General features: G+C 44.2%; 2 protein-coding genes across 6 annotated transcripts in view; one reads left to right on the top strand and one right to left on the bottom strand.

Annotated features, from left to right (window-relative positions):
• Window positions 1-143: 143 nt before the first annotated feature.
• Aamdc (adipogenesis associated Mth938 domain containing) lies at window positions 144-22,431 on the bottom strand. Of its 5 annotated transcripts, none has more exons than XM_021634788.2 (5): window positions 22,195-22,330; window positions 16,811-16,932; window positions 10,246-10,395; window positions 3,973-4,068; window positions 144-533 (listed from the first exon to the last, which is right to left on the bottom strand). In XM_021634788.2, the coding sequence occupies exons 3-5, from the start codon at window positions 10,375-10,377 to the stop codon at window positions 393-395; spliced, it is 369 nt and encodes a 122-aa protein (XP_021490463.1). In that variant the 5' UTR covers window positions 10,378-10,395; window positions 16,811-16,932; window positions 22,195-22,330; the 3' UTR covers window positions 144-392. The 5 variants fall into 5 exon arrangements, with proteins under 5 accessions (XP_021490463.1, XP_060223587.1, XP_021490464.1 ...); XM_060367604.1 differs by lacking the exon at window positions 22,195-22,330 and adding an exon at window positions 17,597-17,695 and having other exon boundaries at window positions 16,811-17,482; XM_021634789.2 differs by lacking the exon at window positions 16,811-16,932 and having other exon boundaries at window positions 22,195-22,347.
• A 17-nt stretch (window positions 22,432-22,448) lies between these two features.
• Rsf1 (remodeling and spacing factor 1) overlaps window positions 22,449-25,378 on the top strand; it is a 122,015-nt gene continuing 119,085 nt past the window's right edge. Inside the window, exon 1 of the mRNA XM_021634798.2 lies at window positions 22,449-22,954. Coding sequence (XP_021490473.1) covers window positions 22,756-22,954 — 199 coding nt within the window. The 5' untranslated portion in view covers window positions 22,449-22,755. The remainder of the gene's footprint in view (window positions 22,955-25,378) is intronic.

Here is a 25,378-nt window from a genome sequence, read left to right on the forward strand (position 1 = left end):
GCAGGCCAATCTCTGTTAGTTTGAGGCCAGCCTGGTCTACATAGCAAGTTCCAGGGGGATCCTGTCTCAAATCCTTCTTTTCCCTTGCCCCAAAACACTAGATTAATGAATAAAGGTCCCAAAGATCTTTAATGCTCTCAACATTTTTGGCCTTCAAGTTTCAACCTTTATTTTTATATGAGGTTTCTCACACTTTGCACCTGACACATACTACATTACTAGACTTCAGTAGATGCCACTCTTTTCTGATTTAAGCAACCTGAAGGGAAGAACTTTGCCTTAGCCTCCATCAATCTATCCTCAGAACATGAACATGTCTTCAAAATGCCCGGTGGAGAATGGGATAGTCAAGGCGTTGCTCTTTAGTGATTTATTCTCCTCTGTGGACTCCATCAGCAGGTGGAATGGAAGACGCCTCCTACCCTGACTCCTTGTGCAACCAGGGCGTTATACTCCTTCACTGCCTGCTCTGTCTGGAAGACCCGCACGTCAATGCCTTGTTTCTCCAGGTACTCCACAGTGGATGGAGGCACCTGGAAAGAAGGAAAAGAGATAAGAAGGGGGAAGGGACCCAGAACTTCTTTTCCTGACATAAGGCAAGTGTACTTTACAGAATTAGACAGAACACCTGTCCCTTCTCAATCACCCAGTCTCTCACCATTCCAAAATTTGGCAGGGAGCCCCAGTGCGTTTCAGAAAAGCCTCTGAGGAACTGGGGTTATCCTGCAGTGGCTTGGAGTGTACGAGCATGCACGAGGCCCTTGTTCACTCCCCAGTACTAGGGTGGGAAAAACAGACTACTGTCAAGTTTCCAAAGGCCTCACCACACCGGTGCTTTGGCCACAGTGAAAAGAGAAGGGGAAAAGCAGAATTTTTGAGTCAGCCCTGGATTGAAGATTCTGAATAAGGACTCAAACCTAGCACTTATTCCTGTTTATAACTGAGAGCTAGTCATAACGAGCTCACAGGGTTGTTATGAGAACCCAGTTAAGGTACAGAAGTGTCTGACATGGTGCATATCCCATGCCATATATAATTTTAAAGTTTGATGAGTCAGTTCAATGTAAGTCTAAAGTCGAACTTTTCCTTGTGTCAAATCGAAAGACTTTGCAACAGCTTTTGTAAGTGTCAAACCCTTCAGTTTCCTCTCCAATAAGGCAGGACCAACAATACTTACATCAAAGTTTGTATGAGGATGTCACTGACACTGTATATACTCTGCAACTCAAATGTCTCCTCAGAGTGGCATTTCATAAGCAATCATAAGCAACCTTTCCCAAGGCAGCACTGTGTTTGCAATATTTGCAATATTTACTATCTGAAGTATCCAGTTTGTTTTTTCAATATTTTTTTAAGATTTATTTTATTTTTTTATGTGTATGCTGTTTCGCTATGGACACTGAATGCAACCAGTGCACAGACATATATGTAGGCCACATGATCTTGTTTGAGGCCAACCTAGTGTACATAGTGAGTTCCAAGCCAGCCAGGCTACAAAACGAGGCTGTCTCAAAAAACGAACAAACAAAGCAGAGCAGTGGTGGTGCACATCTTTAATCCAGCACTTGGGAGGCAGATCTCACAGACAGATCTCTGTGAGTTTGAAGCCAGCCTGGTCTATAGAGGGAGTAGAGCTAGGACAGCCAAGGTTCTGTTACACAGAGATACCCTGCCTTGAAAAACCCAAAACCAAACAAGCAAACAAAAGATAAAAATCACTACCGCCACCAACAAAACAATCTCCCCAAAACAAAACAAACAAAAAAGGGTATCATTTCTCTAACTGCACTTATGTATTTTAAGTATTTTCTATAGCTAAGACACTGTTCTAGGCATTGAAGACTGAGCTAAATAAGGCAAATGAGGTTATGTTACCACCATCAATTCAAAAACAGGCTGGAGACTTGGCTCAGCAATTAAGAGCGCTTGTTGGATCCAGGTTTGATTCCCAGTATCCACATGGTAGCTCACACCTATAACTCCAGTCCTGGGGTTCCACATCAATCAGGCAACAGGTACATACATACTGCAAAGATGTTCATACAGATGAAACAACTACATATAAAATAAAAACCAATAAATCTTTTAAGTCACAAATATTTTTTAATTGTTTTTCAATTTTATTTTGTGTGTATGTTTTTTTGTTTGTTTGTTTTTGTTTTTTCTGGCATGTATGTCTATGCACCACATTTGTGCCTAGGGCCTGTGGAGACCAGAAGAGGGTACCAGAGCTGGAGTTAGAGGTAGTTGTGGGCCATTGTATGGGTCCTTGCTAGTGTTCTTAACTGCTGAGTCATCTCTTCTGGGCTGCTTGATTCTTTGCATAGATTCTGGGGAACTGAACAAAGGTCACTGTGCCTGTAAAGCAAGCACTTCATCAACTGAGCTTTCTCTCTGCAGCTGAGAGAGTACTCTTCATAGCCGCAACTATTAATGGACGATATTAATTTTGATTTGTCCTGAATATTTTTAACTCGATCTCCAGGTTGAGTGAAATATTTCTAACTATTCCCTATCTTTTTTATGTTTGAAAAATTTATTACCAAAAGCCAAATATAGACAGGCTATCATAATAGCAAAAGAAGGAGCTTAAATTTTAAAATTTAGATGTATTTATTTGTAATTTTGTGTGAGTGTTTTGCTTGCATGGAAGTCTGGGCACCACCTCTGTGCTCAGTGTTCATGGAGGAGGATGGGTGTCAGCTCCCCTGGAGTTAGAGACAGTTGTGAGCTGCCCTGTGGGTGCTAGGAACTGACCCTGGGGTCTCTGGGAGAATAGCAAGCATGTGTAAGCAGCAAGTACTCATAACTGCTGAGCCCTCTCTCCAGTCCCTAGTTTAAAAATTACAAGATAATGTTACCTTCATTAGCAGAGAATAGAGTTGCAGGGCGTTTTTAGAAGGGATATAATTATGTAGATCTCTATACCCTTATTCTGTTTATAATACAGCAATGTAAGTGAGAATTATAGAACAATGTATGTGATATGATCCTATTTATGTGACACAGATAAATCTGCATACGTGTCGGTTTGAATATATAGGTAGATAATATGCACAGACTTGGAGCAATAAATTATATGTAGAGATTTCAGAGCACAGATCTGTTAACTTCTATAGTTACTCATTAACTCTCAATGTTTTACAATAAGCAGATGCTATCTGTACAAATGAAATGAAACATAAATTTATTTTCTGAAAGCAGCAAAAATATAACTTGAAATGAGATAAAAATAAATACTATAAAATATAGTATCAAAATGTCAAGTAGTAAGCTGGGCATAGTGGCTGATGCTTCTATCTCCAGCTCTTGGAAAGTAGAGACAGGAGGATCACAGCAAGTTCCAGGCCAGTCAGGGATACAAAAGAAGATCCCGTCAGAGCTAAAACAAAATAAAAATGATGAAGTACTGAAGATGGAGCTCGGCTGGCAGGTGCGTGCCTAGCATGAAGCTCTGAGTGCGCCCTGGCATGGGCTGGGCGCGACAGCGCACACCTGAACCCTTAGCATTCAGAATGTAGGAGCGAGAGGCCCAGAAGTCCAAAATATAATTATGTACTTAATGGCTTTTTCATCCAAATAAAGACGCCATATTTAGGTGGGGTTCTGTAAGAGTGCGTCACCGCTGACACTGCTGCTGGCGGCACACTCCGAGGCGCACATGGTGACAGAGAGACACGATGATGCACTGCTCTGAGTGAACTCCCTCTGATGACCACACCTGACTGACTGACTTGATGACTGTGCGACACGGGACACCACGCAGTCAGGGTGAGGTGCACAGACCTGGAAAGCCCAGTTCTGAACAAGTGCGATAGTGTACAGTCTTACTCATCCCAAGCCTCTTACCTGCTCACGGAAACGAGGGGACATGACATTCAGAGCTGAGCTCTAATGAAGGAGACACTGGTCAAAGCTAAGGTCCAAGAGGTAAGTGCCTGTTGTCGGGAATGCTATGACATAATAACCCACCTTCAAGGCCTCGCTCATTCCTCGGCCAATGACAAGAGTCTGTACTCCCTTCTCAGCAACTTCCTTTACATCTGCAGGCTGCACCCCGGGAGAATGCTGGATAGGGAGGAGAAAGCAGAAAGGTACTAATCTTTCTTCACAACAGAATTCTTTAAATATTTTAAGTGTATGTACGTTTTACCTTCGTGTACATGTGCAGCATGTGTGTGCCTGGTGGCCACCACGGCCAGAAGAGGGCATCTGATCACTGGAACTGCAGTCAGGCAGTTAGGAGCTTTCATGTAGGTGCTGGAAACTAAACCCCAAGGTCCTCTGTAAGAGCAGCAAAGGCTTAACTATTGAGCCATCTCTCCAGCCCTTACAATAGACATTCTTACGGTGTTCATTCTGGAAATGTTTACTGAGGCTTACTTACCCCTTGCCAAGCTTAGTTTCGTATTCTGGGTACAGGAATAATAAAGAAGCTACAGTGGTGTGTTCAAGGAGCCCCAAGCCTAATAAGAATAATAAGAAACAGAAGATTTCTTTCTCTTCTCCATGCACCCTCCCATCTCCATTTTGGGCCGAGCTCATGTAGCTCAGACTGGCATCAGATTCAGTCTATAGACTCCTCTTTAAACTCCTGACCCTTCTGCCTTCAACTATGGTGTGCTGGGATTATAGGCATGTGTCACAATAGCCAGCAGGCAATTTCAGTGGGATGAGAAGCATATTAGCAAGTGAATTCAGGGGCTGAGATGTCGGTGATTAAGCATGTACACTGTTCTTGAAGAGGACATGCTTCAATCGTGGCACCCACACTTGACAGTACAACTGTGTAACTCCAGCTCCAGGGGACCTGATACCGTCTTATGGCATGTGGATACACCTACACATACACACACACACACACACACACACACACACACACACTTATAAAAATAAAGTATTCAGTGTGACCCAGGCAGAATGGCAGGTGTGTAGGAGAAGGAAGCAACTGCACACCATGTTAAGATTTCAGTTTAGGAAACAATTAAGAATCCTGGGGTTGGGCAACTAGGGAAACATGAAGAAGCCCTTTCTCGAGAACAAAACAAAACAAAAACAATAAAAGACAAAGCAAAAGGGAAAGCTAAGCACAAAAGCCTTCATCATCACACTACAGATAAGAAAGCTGAGGCTCAGAAAAAAATGCACAACTTGGTTAAGATGACACAAATGGCAAGTGGTAAAGCTGGAATTTGAACTCAGACACACATTACTTATGCTATAGTGAACTCTTTAAAGTTCTGCTATAACGAGCTCTATAAAGAACCCAGCTTTTTATTGGGCTCTGATACCAAGAAGCAACAACTTGAAGCTTGAAAGAATGAAACATAGAGCCATGCCTTGGGTGGCAGAGGCAGGTGGATTTCTGAGTTTGAGGCCAGCCTGATCTACAGAGGGAGTTCTAGGACACCCTGGGCTATATAGAGAAACTGTCTTGAAAACCCCAAAACAAGCTGGGTGCGGTGGCTCAGGCCTGTACCCAGAGAGGTCGCAGAGGCAGGTGGATCTTTGTGAGTTTGAGGCTAGCCTGGTCTACAAAGTGAGTCCAGGACAGGGAGGGAGGGGGGAAGGGAGGAAGGGAGGAAGGAAGGAAGGAAGGAAGGAAGGAAGGAAGGAAGGAAGGAGGGAAGGAGAGAGGGAGGGAAGGAAGGAGAGAGGGAAGGAAGTAGAGAGGGAAGGAGAGGGGGAAGGAGAGAGGGAAAGAAGGAGAGAGGGAAGGAATGAGAGAGAAAGGAAGAGAGAAAGAGAGAGAAAGAGGAAGAAAAGTAAGAAAGAGAAAGAAAGAAAGAGAAAGAGAAAGAAAGCAAAAACAACTAAACAAACAACCATAATGACTAAATACAGTTATGCTAAGAGCCCAGTAACTAGCCTATATTAGTCCCATTTTTTTCATAGGAAAATCTCTTTCTATCCCTTTCCTCTCCTTCCACTGGAAAGCTAAAAGGCCAGGAGAGAAGAGACAGAACACAATACTTTAAAGAACTGGGAAAAAAAAAAATCAACCCAAAACCCTAGAACTGTAGAGATGAATCAGTGGTCAAGAGTGCAATCATACCTCCTAAGAGTTTACTTAAAACACTGAAATGCAAACTCATGTTTTCTTTTCAAGAAAGTGTCTCACTATGTAGTTCTGGCTGTCCTAGAGCTCACTGTGTAGACCAGACATCCTTCTGACTCTGCCTCCCACATGCTGGGACTAGATGTCCGCCACAGCACCTAGCAGCACACAAAAACTTTCACCTGAGTGTTCACAGTACTTTTATTCACAGTAGCCCACAGTTGAATACAATGTAAATGACCATCGTTAGTAAACTGATTTGTAGTCAGCTGATGGACTGGAGAGATAGCTGCTTTTCCAAAGGACCTGGGTTCAAATCCCTGCACCTACATGGCAGTTCACAACTGTCTGTAACTCTAGTTCCCTGTATGTCTGTAACACTCACACAGACATACATGGAGGCAAAACACAAATATAAATAAAAATAAAATAATTTAAAAAATAAAATAAAATAAATGGAACAATTTAATCATACACATGTCAACACTCTTGGACAGCTAAACTTAAGGAGGCCTGTATATTAGACAGTATTTGTTAGGTTCCTGATTTTAATCATTGCCTGTAACCATGGAAAAGAATGTCAGCCACAAAATAAAAGTTACAGCTTTATCTGGGACAGAGTACAGAGCTGAAAGACTATCTCCAGTTTTCCTGTTTTCCACAAACAGAAAGGGTAGAAATGATTTAGAGGATTAGATTTTTTTGGTTTTCTTTTTTATGTTAATTAGTGTTTTATATGCATGTATGACTGTGTGAAGGTGTCAGATTCTCTAGAACTAGAGTTACAGACAGTTGCGAGCTACCTTGTGTGCCCTGGGAATTGAACCCAGGTCCCTTGAAAGAGCAGTCGGTGCTCCTAACCAGTGAGCCATCTCTCCAGCCCCTAGATGGTTTTCTTAAAAAAGATTTGGGTCTGTGAGCTGGAGAGGTAGCTCAGTGGTTAGGAGCACCATTGTAGCAGGGCATGGTAGTGTGCACGCCTTTATCCCAGCACCTGGGAGGCAGAGTCTGAGGCCAGCCTGGGCTCCAGAGTGAGTTCCAGGACAGCCAGGGCTACCTACAGAGACCCTGTCTCGAAACAGACAAACAGCAATTGTTTCTCTCCCAGAGGACCAGTTTTGCGTCCATGCATCCATGTGGAGACTCACAACTGTCTGTAACCCCAGTCCCAGGAGAGCCTATACTCCCTTCCGGTCTCTGTGAACACTGCATGCAAGTGGCGCACAGAGATACACGCAGGCAAAACTCCTGTGCACACAAATACAACAAAAATTAATTAAAAAGTATCTCTGACTTAAAATGTTTATGGATTTTTATGTGTAGGTGTTTTGCCTACGTAAATGCCTAAGTATCGTGTGCACATCTGATGTCTGCAGCATCCAGAAAAGGGTGTAATACCCCTAGAAATGGAGTTACAGTTATGAGACATGATTTGGGTGCTGGGACTCAGAACCTGGTCCCCTGGAGGAGAAACACGTGCTCTCAACCTCTGAGACATCGCTTTAGCCCCAGCTTGCAATGTTTTCAACTTACTTAAAAAATTTTAAAGGCAAAATGGAAAAAGTGACAGTCACATGATTATAACTATTTTGTCTTATAAATTTTAAATGATCTATTTCTTTATTTTTTTTTAATTTATGTGCACTGGTGTTTTGTCTGCATATATGTCTGTGTGAGGGTGTCAGATCTTCAGGAACTGAAGTTACAGACAGCTGCCATGTGGGTGCTGGGAACTGATTCCAGGTCCTCTGCAGGAGTAGCCAGTGAGCTACTGGCTCACCAAGCTATCCCTCCAGCTCCATGATTACAACTATTTAAAGACTATAGAAGAATTGGATCAGATGTTCTTTTTAGTCCCACAGTCTGTGATCAATCCTAGATCCACCCTGAACTTAACAAATATTATTTAAAGAATTTACTTTTTTTTTCTGGAGCTATAACCACAGTGAATGTTTAATAGAATTACAGGTCAGAGTTGGAGAGCTTCATTTTCCTAAAATAAATGCATGTATGCAAATAACTGGGTGGTTACTTTATTTAACAAACTGTTTTGAAGGGAGCTAGGATCCCCAAACCCTTAGGGCTCATGTCTCATTGTATCATGGAACAAGACCACACAGACTGCTAGAAATGCAGTGCAAGGCTGCAAAGAGTGCAAAACTATCATCTTCTGGAGACTCAGACTAGAGCTAGCCCTAGCTAAGCAAAGATGCTGGATCAATGGAACACGTGTGATGAATTCAGCTGCTGCTGCTGCTGCTATCCTGCAGGCCTGAAGTGTCCTGTACTGAGCAATAAAAGATAACAGCAGGAGCCTGAGGATCCAGGCACTGGCAGTAATTACTCTCCGCTTCCTGTGGAACCTGGAATTGGAGCATCACACTGTTATCTCGGCATCAACCTGCCCTCAGCTCCTCTCTGCTTCCAGTTCCTCAAGGCAACTACAGGCCTCTTGTTGAGCATGATTCCATTCTTTATTAAGAGGCTTTTACGGCAGAGCCCAGGGCTGTAGAGCTCATTGTTTTTTCTTGGGGATAAGCTATTAATTGTAGAACAGTGTCTTGCCTACTACCCATTATAGCAACCAAGCAAGAGGACTTCATCCTTTGTGGATCAGAATTTTATAATCAAATTGAAAAGGATATATGCTTCAACTTTAAAAAAAAAAATCATTCCCTTCTGGAAAAATTAAAGGCTTGTGCATGGACAGGGGTAGTGTTAGCTGACTGCACTGTGATGAAAGTAGATTCTGTGAGCGAAGGTTTAAGGGGTGCTGGAATCTATCCCCTGTAGAAACTACTGTCTGAGCTGTGTTCTCCTTGTCCTCACCTGAATGAACAGCCTCTTGACTAATCACTTACTGGCTGCTTTTCTGCCACAGTCCGGTGAAACTTCCGGAGAACAGTCCTCCACAGTGATTTCAGACTCTGACATTCTAGCCTCGGGCCACAGGAGCTCTGAGTTTCACTTTGAACAATCTTCCTGTGGTCCCACTAATCAGGGGAGGTTGAAATGGTCTTCCGCTGCATGCCTGCCAATGACCAGCACTCTCAGGAATGCAAGGCCCTAAGATAGTGCCTAAGATTCAGAGCCAAACCTTGATAGGTCCTGCATCTGCGATAAAGGGTTGATAAAGACCTACACATCAGGAACTTGCAATGTCTATCTCTCACCTCAAGGCATGTGGCTGATTTGGCCTAGAATTTTGCTCCTTAAGGACTAAATTCCCAACAACAAAACATTAGACGGAGCTCAAGGAGTCCTGCAGAGGAGGGAGAGAAAGGATCAGATGAACCAGAGGGGTTAGGAACACACCACAAGAACAGGGCCCACAGAATCAACTGACCAAGACTCGTGGGAACTCAGAGATGAGGGAGCCTGTTGGGGGTCTCACCTAGTCCTCTGCATGTTATGGTTGAGTAGCTTGATGTTCTTGTGAGAATCCTAACAGTGGGACTGCAGCTGTCGCTGACTCTTTTGTCTACTTGTGAGACCCTTTTTCTCCTAAAGGGCTGCCTTGTCCAGCTTTGATGTGATGATATGTGCTTGGTCTTCTTACAGATTATGTGGTACTTGGCGGATGTCCCTGGGAGGTGTGCTTTTTTCTCTGAGCGGAGGTGTGAGGGAGAGGCTGCAGAGAGGGACAACTGTGGTCAGGATGTAATATATAAGAATTAAAAAAAAATAAAAACTGGAGGTGTGAGATGGAGAAAAATGGCACTGGATGCTCATGGTTGTGGGGTTCTTTCTGGGTCTAATAAAAATATCTTGGGATTACTGTAATAATAACTGTACTAATCTATGAATCTGAACTGAATTTTGGGCCCATTATATGTGTAGTTTATTTTGTGTGTATGGGTGTTTTGTCTACATGTATGTCTGTACATGTATGTACAAGGCTAATGCTGTAAGCGGCCAGAAGAGTGTTAGATGCCCTGAAACTGAAGTTACAGATGGTAGTATAGTACCATGTGAGTGCTGGGGCTCAAATCCAGGCCCTCTGGAAGAGGAGCCAGTACTCTGAGCTGCTGAGCCATCTTCCAGCCTTACATTGTATACTTCAGAAGGGTATACTTAATGGTGATGAATACACTCAGCAGGGAACAGGATTTCAACCTGGTTGTTGAGGTTGAAGTTACTTGGCCAGCCTCCTGCAGTGTCAACCAATCTAACCACTAGAGTCTTACCTCAGTTCCTGTTTCTCTCCAGTCCCAAGCCCGACTGCCTCCTGGCCATACTTTGCAATCCTTATAGGTTAAGGTAGAGCCTTGCACTTTCATTTGTCCCCAAGAGAGGGAAGCAATTTTAGGGGAAGCCATAAGTAACTGAGCTGAAATCTGAAATTAAAAGAAAAAGATGCTAAGTCAGCTACTAAGGAAAGTTGAAACTGCTCCAAAATTCAGAGGTAGGAAGCCCCAATTCTCCAGCACATGAGAGGTACCCTTCTCTAACAAGATTCTTAAGACCATTGTGTATATAGGCCTTTACTGAGTACTTCTCCAAATATACACTATTCTTGGGATCTTCTATCATGCAAGCACAGAAAACAGATACGACAATTATTTCTCAGACTCCAGAAGTAAACCTCAGGATATTTTATTAGAGATAATGTTTGGAAGTGGAGATTTACTTCAGTATGATGTAATGAGAGGGTGGCATTACAACATACCTCCATATAAACAGTACAGCTGAAAAATCCTACTAAAAAGATTATTTGGCCAGCAAGATGGCTACCTGGCACCAAGCCCAACAACTTCAGTTCAAGCCATGGAGCCAGCCACAAGGTGGGAAAAGAGACTGACTCACACAAAAATGCAAATAAACCAATGTAAAAGAAAAACCCAACACCACACACATGTACAAATAAACAAATGTAAAAGAAAAATCAATACACATTCATATATATATATATATGCAAATAAATAAATCTAAAAAAACCTAAAATCAAATCAAAACAACAACAACCAAACCCAAGCTGGAGCTACAGCTCAGCACTTAGGAACACTCGGTGTTCTTCCATTTGACCTAATTTGGTTCCCAGCACCCACGCTGAGCAGCTCCAACTGCTGGTACCTGCAGCTCTGTGGATCCAGGGTCCTCATCGGCCTCCATGGGCACCCACACATAGGTGCACACACTCACACAGACACACATTCATGTGAGTAAACTTAAAAAACAGAATGAAAGAAAGGCCCAACACCTTACTTTTTAAAAGAAAGCAATTATTTGTCACTCTAGAAATAAAATTAAAGACCGACCTAAGCTGCTTGTTCATGCAAGCTGCTGAATCTCAGGTTAGTACAGCTCCCAGGACTTCTCCACACACATTCTGTGGACACCTCAGTTCAGCTAGATAGGAGCATAAGAGCAATCAGGCTTCCTGTTACTGCAGAGCAAGCAACTGACTGGTAAACTAGGCAAGGACTGAAATTCTCAAAGTTGGAGAGATGGCTCGGTCAGTAAATGCTTGATGTGTAAACCTGAGGAACTGAGTTAGTTCCACACACACACACACACACACACACACACACACACACACCAAACTGGGCATGTCTGCACACACCTGTAACCCGCCTCCTGGGGAGGCTGAGATAGGACAATCTCTGTAACTTGCTGTCCAGCCAATCTAGCTGGAACTTCAAGCTCTAGATTCAGTGAAAGACCCCTTCTCAAAAAATAAGATGTAAGCTGGGCATGCCTGTAATCTCAGCACTGTGAGAGGCAAAGGCAGGTGGATCTCTGTGAGTTCGAGGCCAGCCTGGTCTACAAAGTGAGTCCAGGGCAACCAAGGCTACACAGAGAAACCCTGTCTCGAAAAACTGAAACACATACACAAACCGGGAGAGAGCAATTGGTGACCTCAACACTCACATGTATACATGCCCACACATTCTCCCTGATATGTACACAAGCTGCCACTAATATGCATATCACACACACAAAGATGAAAAGAAATTCTCAAGGGTGGCACAGTCATAGAGGCCTTTATAAAGTCCCCACATACCCCAAGTAGACCAGAAGCCATGAGCTTGTTTTCCAAAGACCTGGGTAGGTCAATTCACCTCAACAGTACAAGCTGATAATGCCCAAACAACTGAGCAAAGAGAAGTAGAAATGCATAAGAGAGCTAGGCAGATATTTTAAAAACAGTAAAAACAAGTGGGATTTTTAATTCTTTCTTCAGTGTACACATATCTATTAACAGAATACAGAACTCCTGCTGGTTTAAGGTGTATGACTATTGAATTAATTTGTGGATGAATACTAAACTACACAGACATGGAGGAGGCCCTTAGAAAAATCAGCCTTTAAAACAAAAACAAGATGAAACAAAACAAAGGGATGACAGGTGTTTCAGTGGCCACACCGTATATGAGAATCAGAAATAACTGCATTAGTATTGTGGCTTGAATGTCCTCCAAATCTGTGTGGATATTAAGTTTTAAGAGGGCTTTTAATTTGCCTTTTTTTTTTTTTTTTTTTGAGACAGGGTTTCTCTATTATGTAGCTTTAGTTGTGGACCAGGCTGGCCTGGAACTCACAGAAATCTACCTGCCTTTGCCTCCCAAGTAGTGGTATTAAAGCAGGCTTGTTTGTGACAGAGTCTAATGAATCTCAAGCTGACTTTGAAGTCATTATGTAGCTGAGGACCTTGTTTGTTTGTTTTGGTCTAATGGCATCTACCTCCTAAGCACTGGTATTATAGGCTTGCAGGAGCAAATCCAGCATAGTGCGTGGTGTTGGGGCTGAAACCCTGGGCTTTCTACAGGCAATGCCATCACTCCACCCTTGTTTTTGTTTCTTTCTCTTTTCTTTCCTTGGGGGGCAGGGGTTTGAGACAGGGTTTCTCTGTGTAGGCTTGGCTGTCCTACACTAGCTTTGTGGACCAGGCTCACAGGGATCCGCCAGCCTCTGCCTCTGGGAGTGCTGACATTAAAGGCATGCACCGCCACGCCCTGCTTGGTTTTTGTTTCGAGACTGCATTTTACCACGTAGTTCAAGGTGGTCTCTAGTGATCCTCCTGCTGGATAAGAGGAGGAATAAAAAAAATTGACAAGACTATAGTGATGAGTGCTCTGTCTTTATGTGTTGCCATTTTTACCTATTTTTTAAAATAAACCTTATCAAAAACTTGCAAATAAATAAAAATATCACACACCAAAATTCTGGTGTTCTGCAGGAAGAAATCTGTTGTCATTGGATTAGGTTCCAACTTACAAAAGACGTTTGACCTCTGATTTTTAAAATTTTATGTAGGTGTACACGTGTGCGCCTATCAGTTTGTTTGTGATTGTGTGGATGCACACGGAGGTCAGAAGAGGCTGTTGGATCCCCTGGAGCTGGAGTTACGGGCAGTTGTGAGCTGTCCTATGTGAATGCTGGAAACCGAACTCAGGTCTCCTAGAAGAATAGCAATTACTCTTCAGCCCAACCCCCTTTTCTTGCCCCCTCTTTGCTTTTCCTCCATGATAGTTGCCACCTGAGAACAATGCATGGGGCAAGAAAGTTCTTTCCAGGGCTGGTTCTTGATCTTGAACTTCACAGCTTCCGGAATTGTAAGAAACACATTTCTGCTAAGTATATGATGTCCGGCTTCATGTATTCTATTATTGCAGCATAAAACAAGTGATTTAGTAAAACAAATGTTTGAAAACTTAAAATTTTCAACATTTTCTTTATTATCCAAAATTTCCAGTTTTCCTCTATTACCTAAAATGTCCAGTTTTCAACAAAATATTGTAAGATATTTAAAAGAACCCAAAAAGTCAAGTAATTGTATGGAGTATTCTCATATTTGTAATTCAGAATTTAATGAAAGTAGGATGAACAGGTCAGGTGAGATATGGACTCTCAGTAGAGAGACATTCTGACCAAGTATCAAGTGGATCCAGCATTGTTATAATTTTGATGTGGTTGGTTCGTGCCAAAACTCATGGTGAACCTCAGACGTCAATGAAGCAGCACTGGCCAGAGGCCTTTATGAGGGACTGGTGATGGGCAGCCCTAATGGGGTAAGAAATAAAGCACCAGCAGCGACTCAGGCCTGCAAATCTGAGTCCAATACCTGGAGCCCATGGAGGAAAGCCCTGACTCCTCAAGTTGCCCTGGCCTCCTCATATGTGCCATGACACACCCCCATTCACACCCATCTGAATAATACAGGCCAGTGAGATGGCCCAGTGAGTAAAGGTGCTTACCACCGAATTCCTGACCTGAGCTCTAGCTCCAGGACCTACATGGTGGGAAGACTCAGTCCTCAAAGTTGTCTCTAATCTCCACACATAACCTCTAAACCCAGTTAAATAAATAAAATAAATTTTAAAACAAGAAACTTTTACAAAGGGGATTAATGTCTTTGTCATGAGATTGGTAAGTTTTCATGACTGTAGGCTAAGATAAATTAAGGTCAGCTTCAAGACTCCCAGCAATGGGGGATATGGAACCTGAAATGGCTATCTCCAGTAACCAGAAAAGACTTCCAATGGAGGAATGAGGATACCAGCCCAGTCACAAAACCTTCAACCTACAATCTGTCCTGCCTACAAGATGTGCAAGGGTAAAGATGGAACAGAAATTGAGGGAATGGCCAATAAATGACTGGCCCAGCTTGAGACCCATATTATGAGAGAGAGCCCATTCCTGACACAATTAGTGATGCTCTACTATACTTTCAGACAGGTGCCTAGTGTAACTGTCATCTGAGAGGCTTCACCCAGCAACTGATGGGAACACATGCATAGGCCCACAGCCTAACATTAGGTGGAGCTTGGGGAATTATGTGGAAGAAGGGAAGAATTGAAGGAGCTAGAGATGTCAAGGACTCAACAAAAAACCTACAGAATCAACTAACCTGGGTCCACAGAGACAGGACTGCCAAACAGAGAGCACGCATGAGCCAGACCTGCACGTATGTAACAGTTTTGCATTTGGGTCTTCGTGTGGGACTCCTAACAGCAGGAGCAGGGGCTGCCTCTGACTCTGTTTCCTCATTATCTGGCCTTGTCTGGGCTGCTTTGTCAAGCTACAATTGGAGAAAATGCGCCCAGTCCTACTGCAACTTGATATGCCAAGATGGGCATATCCATGGGAGGCCTCCCCTCTTCTGAAGAGAAAGGGAGGGTGGGAGGAATTTGGGGAGGTGATAGGGACGAACTGGCAGAAGAGGAAGGGAAGCTGTGGTCCGGATGTAAAGTTAATAAATAAAAAAATTAAAAAGTAGGTCAAGCTCTTTCCTTTCTTTCTGGCATATGCTGGTGCTGCTTTTCCACAATATGTACAGTATCATGGGGTCCTCATTAGGAATGGGGCCATTACTAACTATACATTATTAACTGCAGAAAATGACAAGGCAGCCAGACTGGGTTTAAAGAAGTCATTCAAGGTATTCTCCACATGTTTATATTCATTGTACAATCCATGAATGTTGAGCTTTCTCTTTGACGGGGCCAACCTTGCAAGAGAGAACCTATTATGTTTTTCTTCGGACACCCTGAAGCTGAGTAACTCCTATGTTCCTGAGATGTTCAGTCACAATATCATTATGGGCAGATTTCTTTTTTAAAGCTTTTATGTTTTTTTTTTTTTTTTTTTTGTAACAATCAGAAGTGCCCTGAGCCGCAGTCAGTGTTTTCCTATAGCTGAGCAGACTATTTATGAATGGAACCCTCAGTCCCCGTGAGAATGAGTCTTCATTACCAGGTGCACCAGCAAAGTTTAACTACAGAGGGTTCTACAGAGTGGCCATATGTAGTTGGTTAGCAGTTAAAATTTTTGTGGAGGCCACTCAGATGGCCTTGTCAGGAGGCTGCAGTGAGGAGAAATAGGACCCTAAGTGTGGAGATGTTTCACTCCATGTCTGAGATTCTAGGGCATGGGTCTTCCCTTAAAAATACATAACCTTTGGTAAAGACAGTTACAAAGTCACACTTTTACCCAACACTATTAACTACTAATGCAATTTTGCTACGTCAATTTCTAAACAGTCATTACAAAATACATAGCAGAGAAGATAAGCATACTGTTTTGAGTACTAAGAGAGAAAGTAAAAAATTCAAAAAACCTGAGTCCTGTTTTTGAGGTCACACTACTACACCACAGGAAAGAAAACATTACATTTTTCCAGGCATAGTGGTGCACTCCTTTAATCCTGATACTTGGAAGGCAAGCAGTAGACCTCTGTGAGTTCAAGGTCGGCCTGCTCTAGAACAGCCAAGGCTAGATAGAGAGATCCAGTCTCAGTAAGTAAGTAAATAATTAAGTAAATAAATAATCTACTTCCCCCTTTTCATAAATATAAGGTAAGTTTTTAAAACTTATGTTGGGCATGGAGGTGTATGCCTTTATAATCTTAGCAGAGGCCAGCTGGGGCTGGAGCGGCTGGGAAGAAATAATAACTTTCTGGTGTGTGTATAACTGCATACAATACAAAATATCAGACGTGGCTTAGAAGACAGAAATTCCTTTTCTCAGTTTGGAAAGCTAGAATATAATATTAAGATGCCAGTAGGGTAGGTAGTTTACTTCAGGAATACATCGCAAGTTACAAATTCTTTTGGATATTTTATTGTTTTTAACAAACAATAACACAGACTTACACTCAACTGAGTGTAAGTATGTGGCAATAAATTTATTACAGGTTAATGAATAGCTGCAATTTTATCTTTACATCCCAATCTGATATTTCATAAAACGGGATTATCTTGCTTTTACATTTATGTTTTCTTTTTTTTTTGAGATGAGACAGTGGCTTACCCTGTAGCTCAGGCTGGTCAGGAACTCAGTTTACTCAGCCTGGCCTTAAACTCAAGCTCCTCCATCCTCTCTCTTCAGTGCTGGGCTGACTATGTGCAAATAACCCACAATTTGTCTTAGTCCTGAAAAGCAAGAGACAGTAACAGTACTATGGGAATGTGTTGTTTATTTTTTTTTACAGGATTTGTGAAGGTATGACCTTAACCTTGGAGTAAAACATCTCTTATCTTTTGGATGATACAACTTTCAGATACCTAAGGACTTTGCTCTCATTCTAGACTGGATGAGAAAAGCAAAAACTTTAGCCTTAGTTATCAGTCCCCTTTGAGCAAGCTTGGGAATAAAGTACAGTAAAAGAAAACTACAGCATTAAAGCCTTTTCTTTTTCGGATGTTATTTTACAACCTCATGGGAAAGTGGGAGGCCAGGTGCTAGGCACGCTATGGTGGCTAACCTCTTTAATCTATGGCAAGTTTGAGTCAGGTCTATATAGTGAGTGCTCCTTTAAAAAACTGAGGAGAAAAGCAAAACAAAACAGGGCTGGAGACATGGTTCAGTGGTTAAGAGCACTGTCTGCTCTTCCAGAGGTCTTGAATTCAATTCTCAGCAAACACAAGGTGGCTTACTCCATCCAGACTGGAATCTGATGCCTTCTTTTGATATGCAAGTGACCTACAGATAGAGCACTCATATAGGTCAAATAAATAATTCTTTTAAAAAAAATCAAAACAACAAACCAAAATAGAAAAAAAAAATAAATAAAAAGAGGGGCATGGTGGAACACACCTGTAATCCCAGTACTTGGGAGGTGGGGAGGAGGACCAGGAGGCATTCAAGGAGCCTCACATACATAGTTAAAGATAAACCAGGATTCATAGCCTGTAGCCTGTCTGAAAACAAAAACAGCTGAAAGTCAAAATAGAAACCTGATGAGGTTTATATAACATGGAATACAGCTTTCCATTTACTCTGAGGTTTCTTTTTATAGAAATTCTTTCACGAAGATATAATTTAAAATATTGTGGCGGTGGTGGTGCATGTCTTCAGTACTCCCCGGTAGAGGGGAGACTGGAGGTGGCGGATCTCTGTGAGTTCAAGGCCAGCCTGCTCTACAGAGTGAGTCCAGGGCAGCCAGGGCTACACAGAGAAACTCTTGTCTTGACATCCCCTAAATAAACTAACTAATAAACAAACAGATAAAATATTCTGTACCTGGCTTTTAGACGTTTTCTGGGTCAGATTTTCTCTTAACTTTTTTTTTTTTTTTTAATTTTTCATGTGTATGTGTGTGAATGCATTTGTGCCACAACATGCTTGTGGAGTCAGAAAAACTTGCAAGAGTCAGTTCTCTTCTACCATGCTGGTTCAAATTCAGGTCATCAGATCTTTAATTTTTTTACATCTCACAGGCTTCTGGGTCAGATTTCCTTCAACTGGGCCCCAGGTTCTTCCTTTCTCATCCCCTACCCCCACATTTTGAGACTTCTATCAAAATTCTTAAGTTTTATGTTTCCAATTTCATCGGTTGCCCGAAATCTGTATTTTTCAACTTATTAAAAACTTTGTTCACAGTAATAATACACAGCCATATTTCCTTTCAATAACAAATATATTTATTATTTGATGAGTGTATGTGTATGCCTTAAGAGTATGTACACTTCACTACCTATTATAGATGACCTCAGAGGCTAGAAGAGGGCATCGGATCTCTGAGAACTAGAGTTACAGGTGGTTATAACCTGTTGGCTACAGGAGCTGGGAGCCAAACTTAGGTCCTGAAATCTTACCTTAGGTCCTCTGAAAAGAGTGCTCTTAACTGAAAGCCATCTTCAGCTATACTTTCTCCTGTGTAAGACAGTTTAAATAGGTAGCCCTGGCCAGCTTGAAGCTGAGATCTGCCTGGTTCTGCTCCTATGATTGAAAAGCCTGTGTCACCACATCCTGCCACCACCATATTTTCTTTTTAAACAGTTTATGTATTTCTAGAGCACTGATTGGTGTTTTGCCTGCATGTATGTCCGTCAGATCCCCTGGAATTGGAATTACAGATAGTTGTGAGCTGCCATATGGGTGCTGGGAATTGAACCCAGGTCCTCTGGAAGAGCAGCTAGTGCTCTTAAGTACTGAGCCATCTTTCCAGTCCCCGTATTTTCTTAAAGACTGAAATAAACAAAAAACCCCTCAAACCTTATTGTAGTAAAATATGTGTAACACAAAAACATTTAAATAATATTCAGTAGCATTAAGCGCATTGTTTGTAATTATGTCAGTGCCTCTTCTTTTCTCTTTGTGTTAAAGGACAGCATGTCTCTCTACATAGCCTTGGCTGTTGCAGAATTCACTATGTGGACCAGGCCGGCCTTGCACTCACAGAGATCCACGTGTCTCTGCCTCCCAAGTGCTGCCATGCAGCACTATGCCTGGCTCAAAATATTTTTTGATTTGAGGATTTGTATTAAGGATTTGTATTTGTATCATTATTCCAAGGGCTGAAGAATGGCTCAGTGGCTACGCATGCTTGCTGTTCTTCCAGAGAACCCAGGTGTGGTTCCTAATGCTCACATGCAGTGGCTCACAGCCACTTGTGATTCCAACTTCAGGGGGTCTGATGCTCTCTCTAGATTACACACACACACACACACACACACACACACACACACACACACCAAAGAAATGAACAAACAAACAGTATGTGGTAGTACACATTAGTAATACAAACACTTGGAAGGTTTGGGCAGGAGGATCAGAAGTTCAAGGCCATCCTTGTACATAGGATGTTGGAGGCCAGAATGAAACAAATGGGATCCCGTGTGAAAATAATCAAACAAAAAGAATCATTATTCTAGGACCTAGAGAGATGGCTCAGCAGTTAGTGCTTATTGCTTTTGTAGATGACCCAGATTTCAATCCCCAGTACCCACATCTGCAATCCAGTTCTAGAGGATGGATGCCTTCTTGCCTCCCAGGGGACCTGCACACATGCAGTACACATAATAAACTCAGGCAGGCACATACACACATATAGAGCAAAAAAAAATCTTAAGAAAAACATCATTATTCAAACAACAGTAAAATGGTTAGGTGGTAACGGTGTTGATAGAGGAAGCCTGGCCACTTGAGTCCACTCCCTGGAGGACACAAAAACAGTGGGAGAAAAGCTACTCAACAACGCTATCTTCTGATGTGCAAGCAGACAGCACACACACGCACACGCACACAACACCGTTCTAGGTAATAAATTTCAGAGTTTTTTTTCCTCTTGAAAAATGAGCTTCTTTGAAACAGGATACGACATAGGCCATGACTGCTTTCCCTCTTTTTACCTGGGAATGTATAACAAAATGTAATGTTTATCTGTGAAGCCAAGTTCCTGGCATAATTATTTGTCCATAAAAAAAAAAAATCTTCCTTGGGGGCTGGACAGTTAGCTCAGGGGCTAAGAACACTGACTGCTTTTCCAGAGGTCCTGAGTTTGATTCTCAGCAACCACATGAAATATGATCTGATGCCCCCCCCCTTCTGGCCTGCAGATGTACATGCAGACAGACAGCTCACATAAATAAATAAATAAATAAATAAATAAATAAATCTTTAAAAAAAATCTTCCTTTAGTCACACATTTTCTTATTTTATGTTATTTAGAACATGTGTTGCTTTAGTTTTAGGAAGTAGATATTTTGTAAGTTTTAAATACAGCATTTTGACATAAAGTAATTTTTGACATAAAGTAATAAACTGTAGGTTAAATATAGCTGGATTCAATCTAAATTATAAGAGCATCTTTTTTCGATAACAATAAAGATTTGATTATCTGAAACAATCTCACTATATAGCCCTCACTGGTCTGAAGTCAAGAGTTTTTCCTGCCTCTGCCCCTGCCTGCTGGGATTAAAGAAGTGTGCTACCTGCCAGAACAAGAACCAATTTTTCTTTTCTTTCTCTCTCCTTCCTTCTCTCCTTCTTTTTTTGGTGTTTTAAGACAGGGTTTCTCCGTGTAGCCTTGGCTGCCCTGGAGCTCACTCTGTAGACCAGGCTGGTCTCGAACTCACAGAGATTATTCGCCTGCCTCTACCTCCCGAGTGCTGGCAGTGAAGGTGTGGGCTGCCACCGCCCAGCAAGAAGGAATGTTCTAAAGTACATAGGTGGTGGCAGAGAACTACACTAACCACTTCCCTGTGAGTTAGCCATGCTGTAGATATTACCCCACTTTACCGAAGTTCAAAGGAATGAAAGTTCAGAAGGTTATAAAGTAATTAAGGGTAGGACTCCAGGCTGGCTCCGTCTCCTAGCATACCGTTTGTTTCCCAAGCTGCAAGTTCTATTTTACATTGTTGCCCGTTTTCCCCTTCTAGGATTCTTTCTGGGAGAATGCCACATCTTACCCCTCAATGGAGTAGAACTCTGCTTCCTAACAAACTTACTGCCGTTCCAGCATCTACCAGCTCTCCAAGCAGAATCTTAGCTCACTCTCTAGATTTTGGCCACCTCAGAGCCTGAGCTGGGCCCAGAGGCCTCACATCTCAGTCCTCCAGGAGAGCACGGTTCCTCAGATTTTGCCATCCAGCAGGGACAATTTCTCACTAGTGACCACAGAGTCCCTCGGGCCCTTGTCCGCTGGCAGAGTTCTGGGACTCTGCTGATATTTTTGTGCCTCAGTGTTTTGTTAACAGTTTACACAGGGATCTTCCCACAAGGAAGATCTTTAAACGGGAAACGCAAAACAACTCAAAACAGCTTCAGGAAGTCCCTGAAACCGACCAGATTAATTAGGTCCCTCCCTGTCAGAGTAAAAAAAAAAAAAAAAAAGAGAGAAAGTCCTTCTTAGACCAAAGGAAGCTAAGCTTCAAAAAAGCTTCTCAGACATTCTGAGCCACCTGGAAGAGGTTCAGACCAGAGTCACTTGGAAAGGACACTCTCTGACCCATTGAGTCGCCTGCAGGCTATGCAGAGTGTTCAAAGTTCCCTGCTCTTATGGTCTGGGGTGGGTCCTGGTGATGCAGCTGTCATTCCTGCTTCTGTAAGTAACCCCTCACTCACACTCCGGTAAAAATAAAACTTACTGGTTCACCAAGTTGGACTCTGGTGTTATCTGTTCTTCGGTCTGGCGGTGGGAGCCCTTTCTGGGGTGGGTAGTGTCTCCCCAGGAAAGGTTTCGTCACACAACACTCAGTGGAGGGCAACAACGCTCAGCCAACTTTCTGAGAGACTTCTCTCCAGCGTCCCGCGCCAAGCCACAACCGCACCTTTCCCACGTTTCTTCTTCCTAGCCTCTCCCGACAGTCGCGCTCCCACCCTCCAATCTCTGAGTCCTAGGGTCTCTCTTCCTCCTCTCCCTCCCTCTCCCGGTCGTCTCCGTTCCGGGATCCCCCCGCAGTAGGACTCACGTAGCGCCTCTGTGCTTGGCCGCTCCTCCAGACCGCTCCGCGCTCCGCACTCCGCCTCTGCGGGCCGCTCCAGGCACTCGGCCGCTCTGCGAGCGGACCTGGAACGGGCCTCCGGCCCGCCCCCACTAAGCCCCGCCCCCTCTCCCCATTGGCCACCGTCCTCGGAAAGTCCCGCCCCCGAGCTCGCAGCCCGCCTCCCCGCCCGGCTTCCCTTGTTTTCATTCCCCCTGTCACACGAGGCAGCGGCAACCCCGAAGTGGGAGGGGAAAAGTCGGAGGCGAGAAGTCGAAGAGGAAAGGGGACGGGAAGAGGGCGGAAAGTGAAGGGCCCAGCGAGCCTCTCTGTCCCCGCTCTCGCTCAGTTCTCGACTGCTCCGGGCCGGCGTGGTATTGTGGGATCGCGGCGCCCGGCCCGAGCCGCTCGCCTTCGCAGGGGCGTCCGCTCGAGAGCGCCTCCTGTCGCCCGTAAGGCTGCCCTGCCATCCCTCGGCCCCCCAACTCCTCCCGCCCCCCCAACTCCTCCCGCCCCCCCATCCCCTCCTCCTCCATCCTCCAGTTCAAAATGGCGACGGCGGCGGCGGCGGCGGCGGCGGCGGCAGCGGCGATGGCTCCTCCGGGCTGCCCGGGTTCGTGCCCCAACTTCGCCGTAGTCTGCTCCTTCTTGGAACGCTACGGTCCGCTGCTGGACCTGCCCGAGCTGCCGTTCCCGGAGCTGGAGCGGGTGCTGCAGGCGCCGCCGCCGGACCTCGGCAACGGGGAAGGTAAGCGATCGGCCCGAACGCCCGGCGGGAAGCGGCCCTGGCGCGCTCGGCTCTCCACGGCCCTCCCGGGGCTCTGCGGACGGCCCCCTCCCGGGACTGGGCTCCTCGGAGGCCCCGCTCCGCGGGCCCGGGGGGTTCCCGGTGCCGGGGAGGCGGGGCGGAGGCCCCCCAGGGCCACCGTGCCCCTCGGGGACGGAGGTGGGGGCGTCGCAGGCCCGGTGCGGCTGGGGCCCAGGAATGGGCTTTGTGCCGGGCAGACGCCCTGGGGCCGGGCCCCCCGAGCCGCTCTTGCCCCCGGTCCTTCCACCTTGAGGTGGCGGGGGAAGGGGAGCGCAGGTTCCGGCCAGCTTTGCGCTTTCTTTCCTCCCCTCCTCCCACCAATCCTCCCCACCGTCTCCGGGGAGGCCGGGCCCATCTTCTCCCGGCGCCCCCTCTGCTCATTCCACCTGAGTGGGCGGGGGCCGGCGGACACTCCGCACTCTCCCTGCGGTGGGAACTCCCCCGAGAGACTCTTCTGCCTCTTCTGATCCCCGGGAGGGCTGGTCTGAACCCCCCAACTCCTTCTTTCCGTAGGGAGATCCGCTCCCCCGCCCAGGGAGGGGGCTTCCCCCCCTTCTCGCGCAGGGAGGGGAAATTAAGTCGGCCCAGCTTCGCCGCTCCGGGGAGGAGAGGGTTAATTTCTCCTCCTCCATAGTTTTTCTCCTCGCCACCTCCCCCAAAATAATAGAAAAGCATCTCCCCACTTTTCTCCGTCCCTTCCCCCTATCTCGGCTCCAAGGCTTAGGGGAAGAAGAAGTCACTCTTCCATTTGCAGGGTGGGGTGGGGTGGTTAGCCTGTAGGCTGGAGGAGGGGCTCAGACGGCAGGGGAAACAGTTGAAGAAGGTGCTTGTTGCTCATGTTTCTCTCTCTCTGGTTCTGCTGGTCTATTATTGGTGTTCGCAAGTGGTGCTCCTTCCACATAAGGCCACCGCGCGGGTGCAGGGCGCATGCTCTGCCCGGCCCCATTGAAACTTCCTGCTGCTGCTGGTGGTTCTTTGCTGGAGCATCTCAGCGCTGTGCCTGCTGCTTGCAGTCCTCACACACTGAGCGCTAACCTCTGCCTCGTTAATCTCGATCCATGCCGCTCTTTTTCTGGTACTTTATTTCCCGTAGAAAAGGATTATTTGTACTCCGAACATTGCCTTTGTCTGAGTACAGCCCTTGGCAGAAGAAGAAACGTTTTCCAAATAGGTTTTTTTTTTTCTCTCTCTCCTTTTTCTTTTGATCTGTACATAGATGACCAGGGTGGACTATATATTGTATTAGGCAAGATAGCTATGACCTTTCTAAGAAACCAGAGTTGCATTTCTGTTCTTTATGGAAGTGAATTTCCCTATATGATGTAGTTACATAGCTAAGGAAAGACCCAAATGTGAACTTCTTCAAAGTATTATCTGAAATGTGTGATATACAGCGTTATAAAGGATTAACCGTACAGTAGTTGGAACAGCAGTCAACTGTTCTCCTTCTCTTTTCTTCTCTTTTGAGACACTGTCTCACTGTTCCTTGTCTAGCCTGGAACTCTTAGAAAACCTCCTGCCATTGCCTTTCACGTGCTAGGGTTAAAGGCATTCCCCACCACGCCAAACTCTACATCTTAGACTCTGTGGCTATAAAGTCTGATTTTTTAAAACTAGGAAATCAGAGGATGGTTAAGTTACTTTAGATTAAGACTTAATGCAGAATTTCTTTAAACATCTAGTTTCTAGTGTATTAATTTCATTATCGAATTATATTTACATTCTTTTTGAAGGAAATATTAATGTGAAGTAGGATACTCTTCAGTCAGTTTTTTAGGATACTTGAGAAATAATAGTACTTTATTTGTCAGAGGTAGTGTGAGAACTTGGGGAGAAATTGATGGTAATTGCTTTTGAGTTTACTTGGACCAACTTAAGAGGCAGACATAGGTTTTTTTGGGGGTACCATTGCATTTTGAATAGCAGATATGCTTGCATTCCCTTAAATTTTAATCAGTGCACTTACTTTGTATTAGTACTAGAAGAAAAAAATTATTAGGGCAAGTTTGATATTTCTGGAATTGACTTTGGGTCATCAGCTAAGCAAACCTGGAAAAGAAATTGGGCTAAGAGGAATCATTTCGCTCAGCCATAGCATTACCATTGATGTAGTTGCTAAGAGGACTGATAATAATAGACTCTGTCATGGAGGTCCAAGAATAATTGTTAATTAATGTCACACAGTTAAAGACATGTGGCAAAAGGAAAGTCTCTCTGAAGGTGAAAGTTTTTACTGTGCAGGAAAAAGATTTTCAGAACTTTCGTGATGGTCCAGACAACTTATAATAGTAAGATTGCCTAAGGCTTTTGGGGAAAGACTTTGATATATTAGAAAGAGTTGAAAGAGTTGAGCAATGTAGTATA

This window comes from Meriones unguiculatus, chromosome 14 (genome assembly GCF_030254825.1).
Source record: "Meriones unguiculatus strain TT.TT164.6M chromosome 14, Bangor_MerUng_6.1, whole genome shotgun sequence".
NCBI classification, from domain to species: domain Eukaryota; kingdom Metazoa; phylum Chordata; class Mammalia; order Rodentia; family Muridae; genus Meriones; species Meriones unguiculatus.

Coding starts and splice junctions, on each gene's coding strand:
- Aamdc (XM_060367603.1), bottom strand. CDS start 22,416: ATGAAAACAAGGGAAGCCGGGCGGGGAGGCGGGCTGCGAGCTCGGGGG. Junction 4,069..22,194: donor GCCAAGCACAGAGGCGCTAC/GTGAGTCCTACT, acceptor CTCCCTATCCAG/CATTCTCCCGGGGTGCAGCC. Junction 534..3,972: donor GAATGAGCGAGGCCTTGAAG/GTGGGTTATTAT, acceptor CCTTCTTTCCAG/GTGCCTCCATCCACTGTGGA.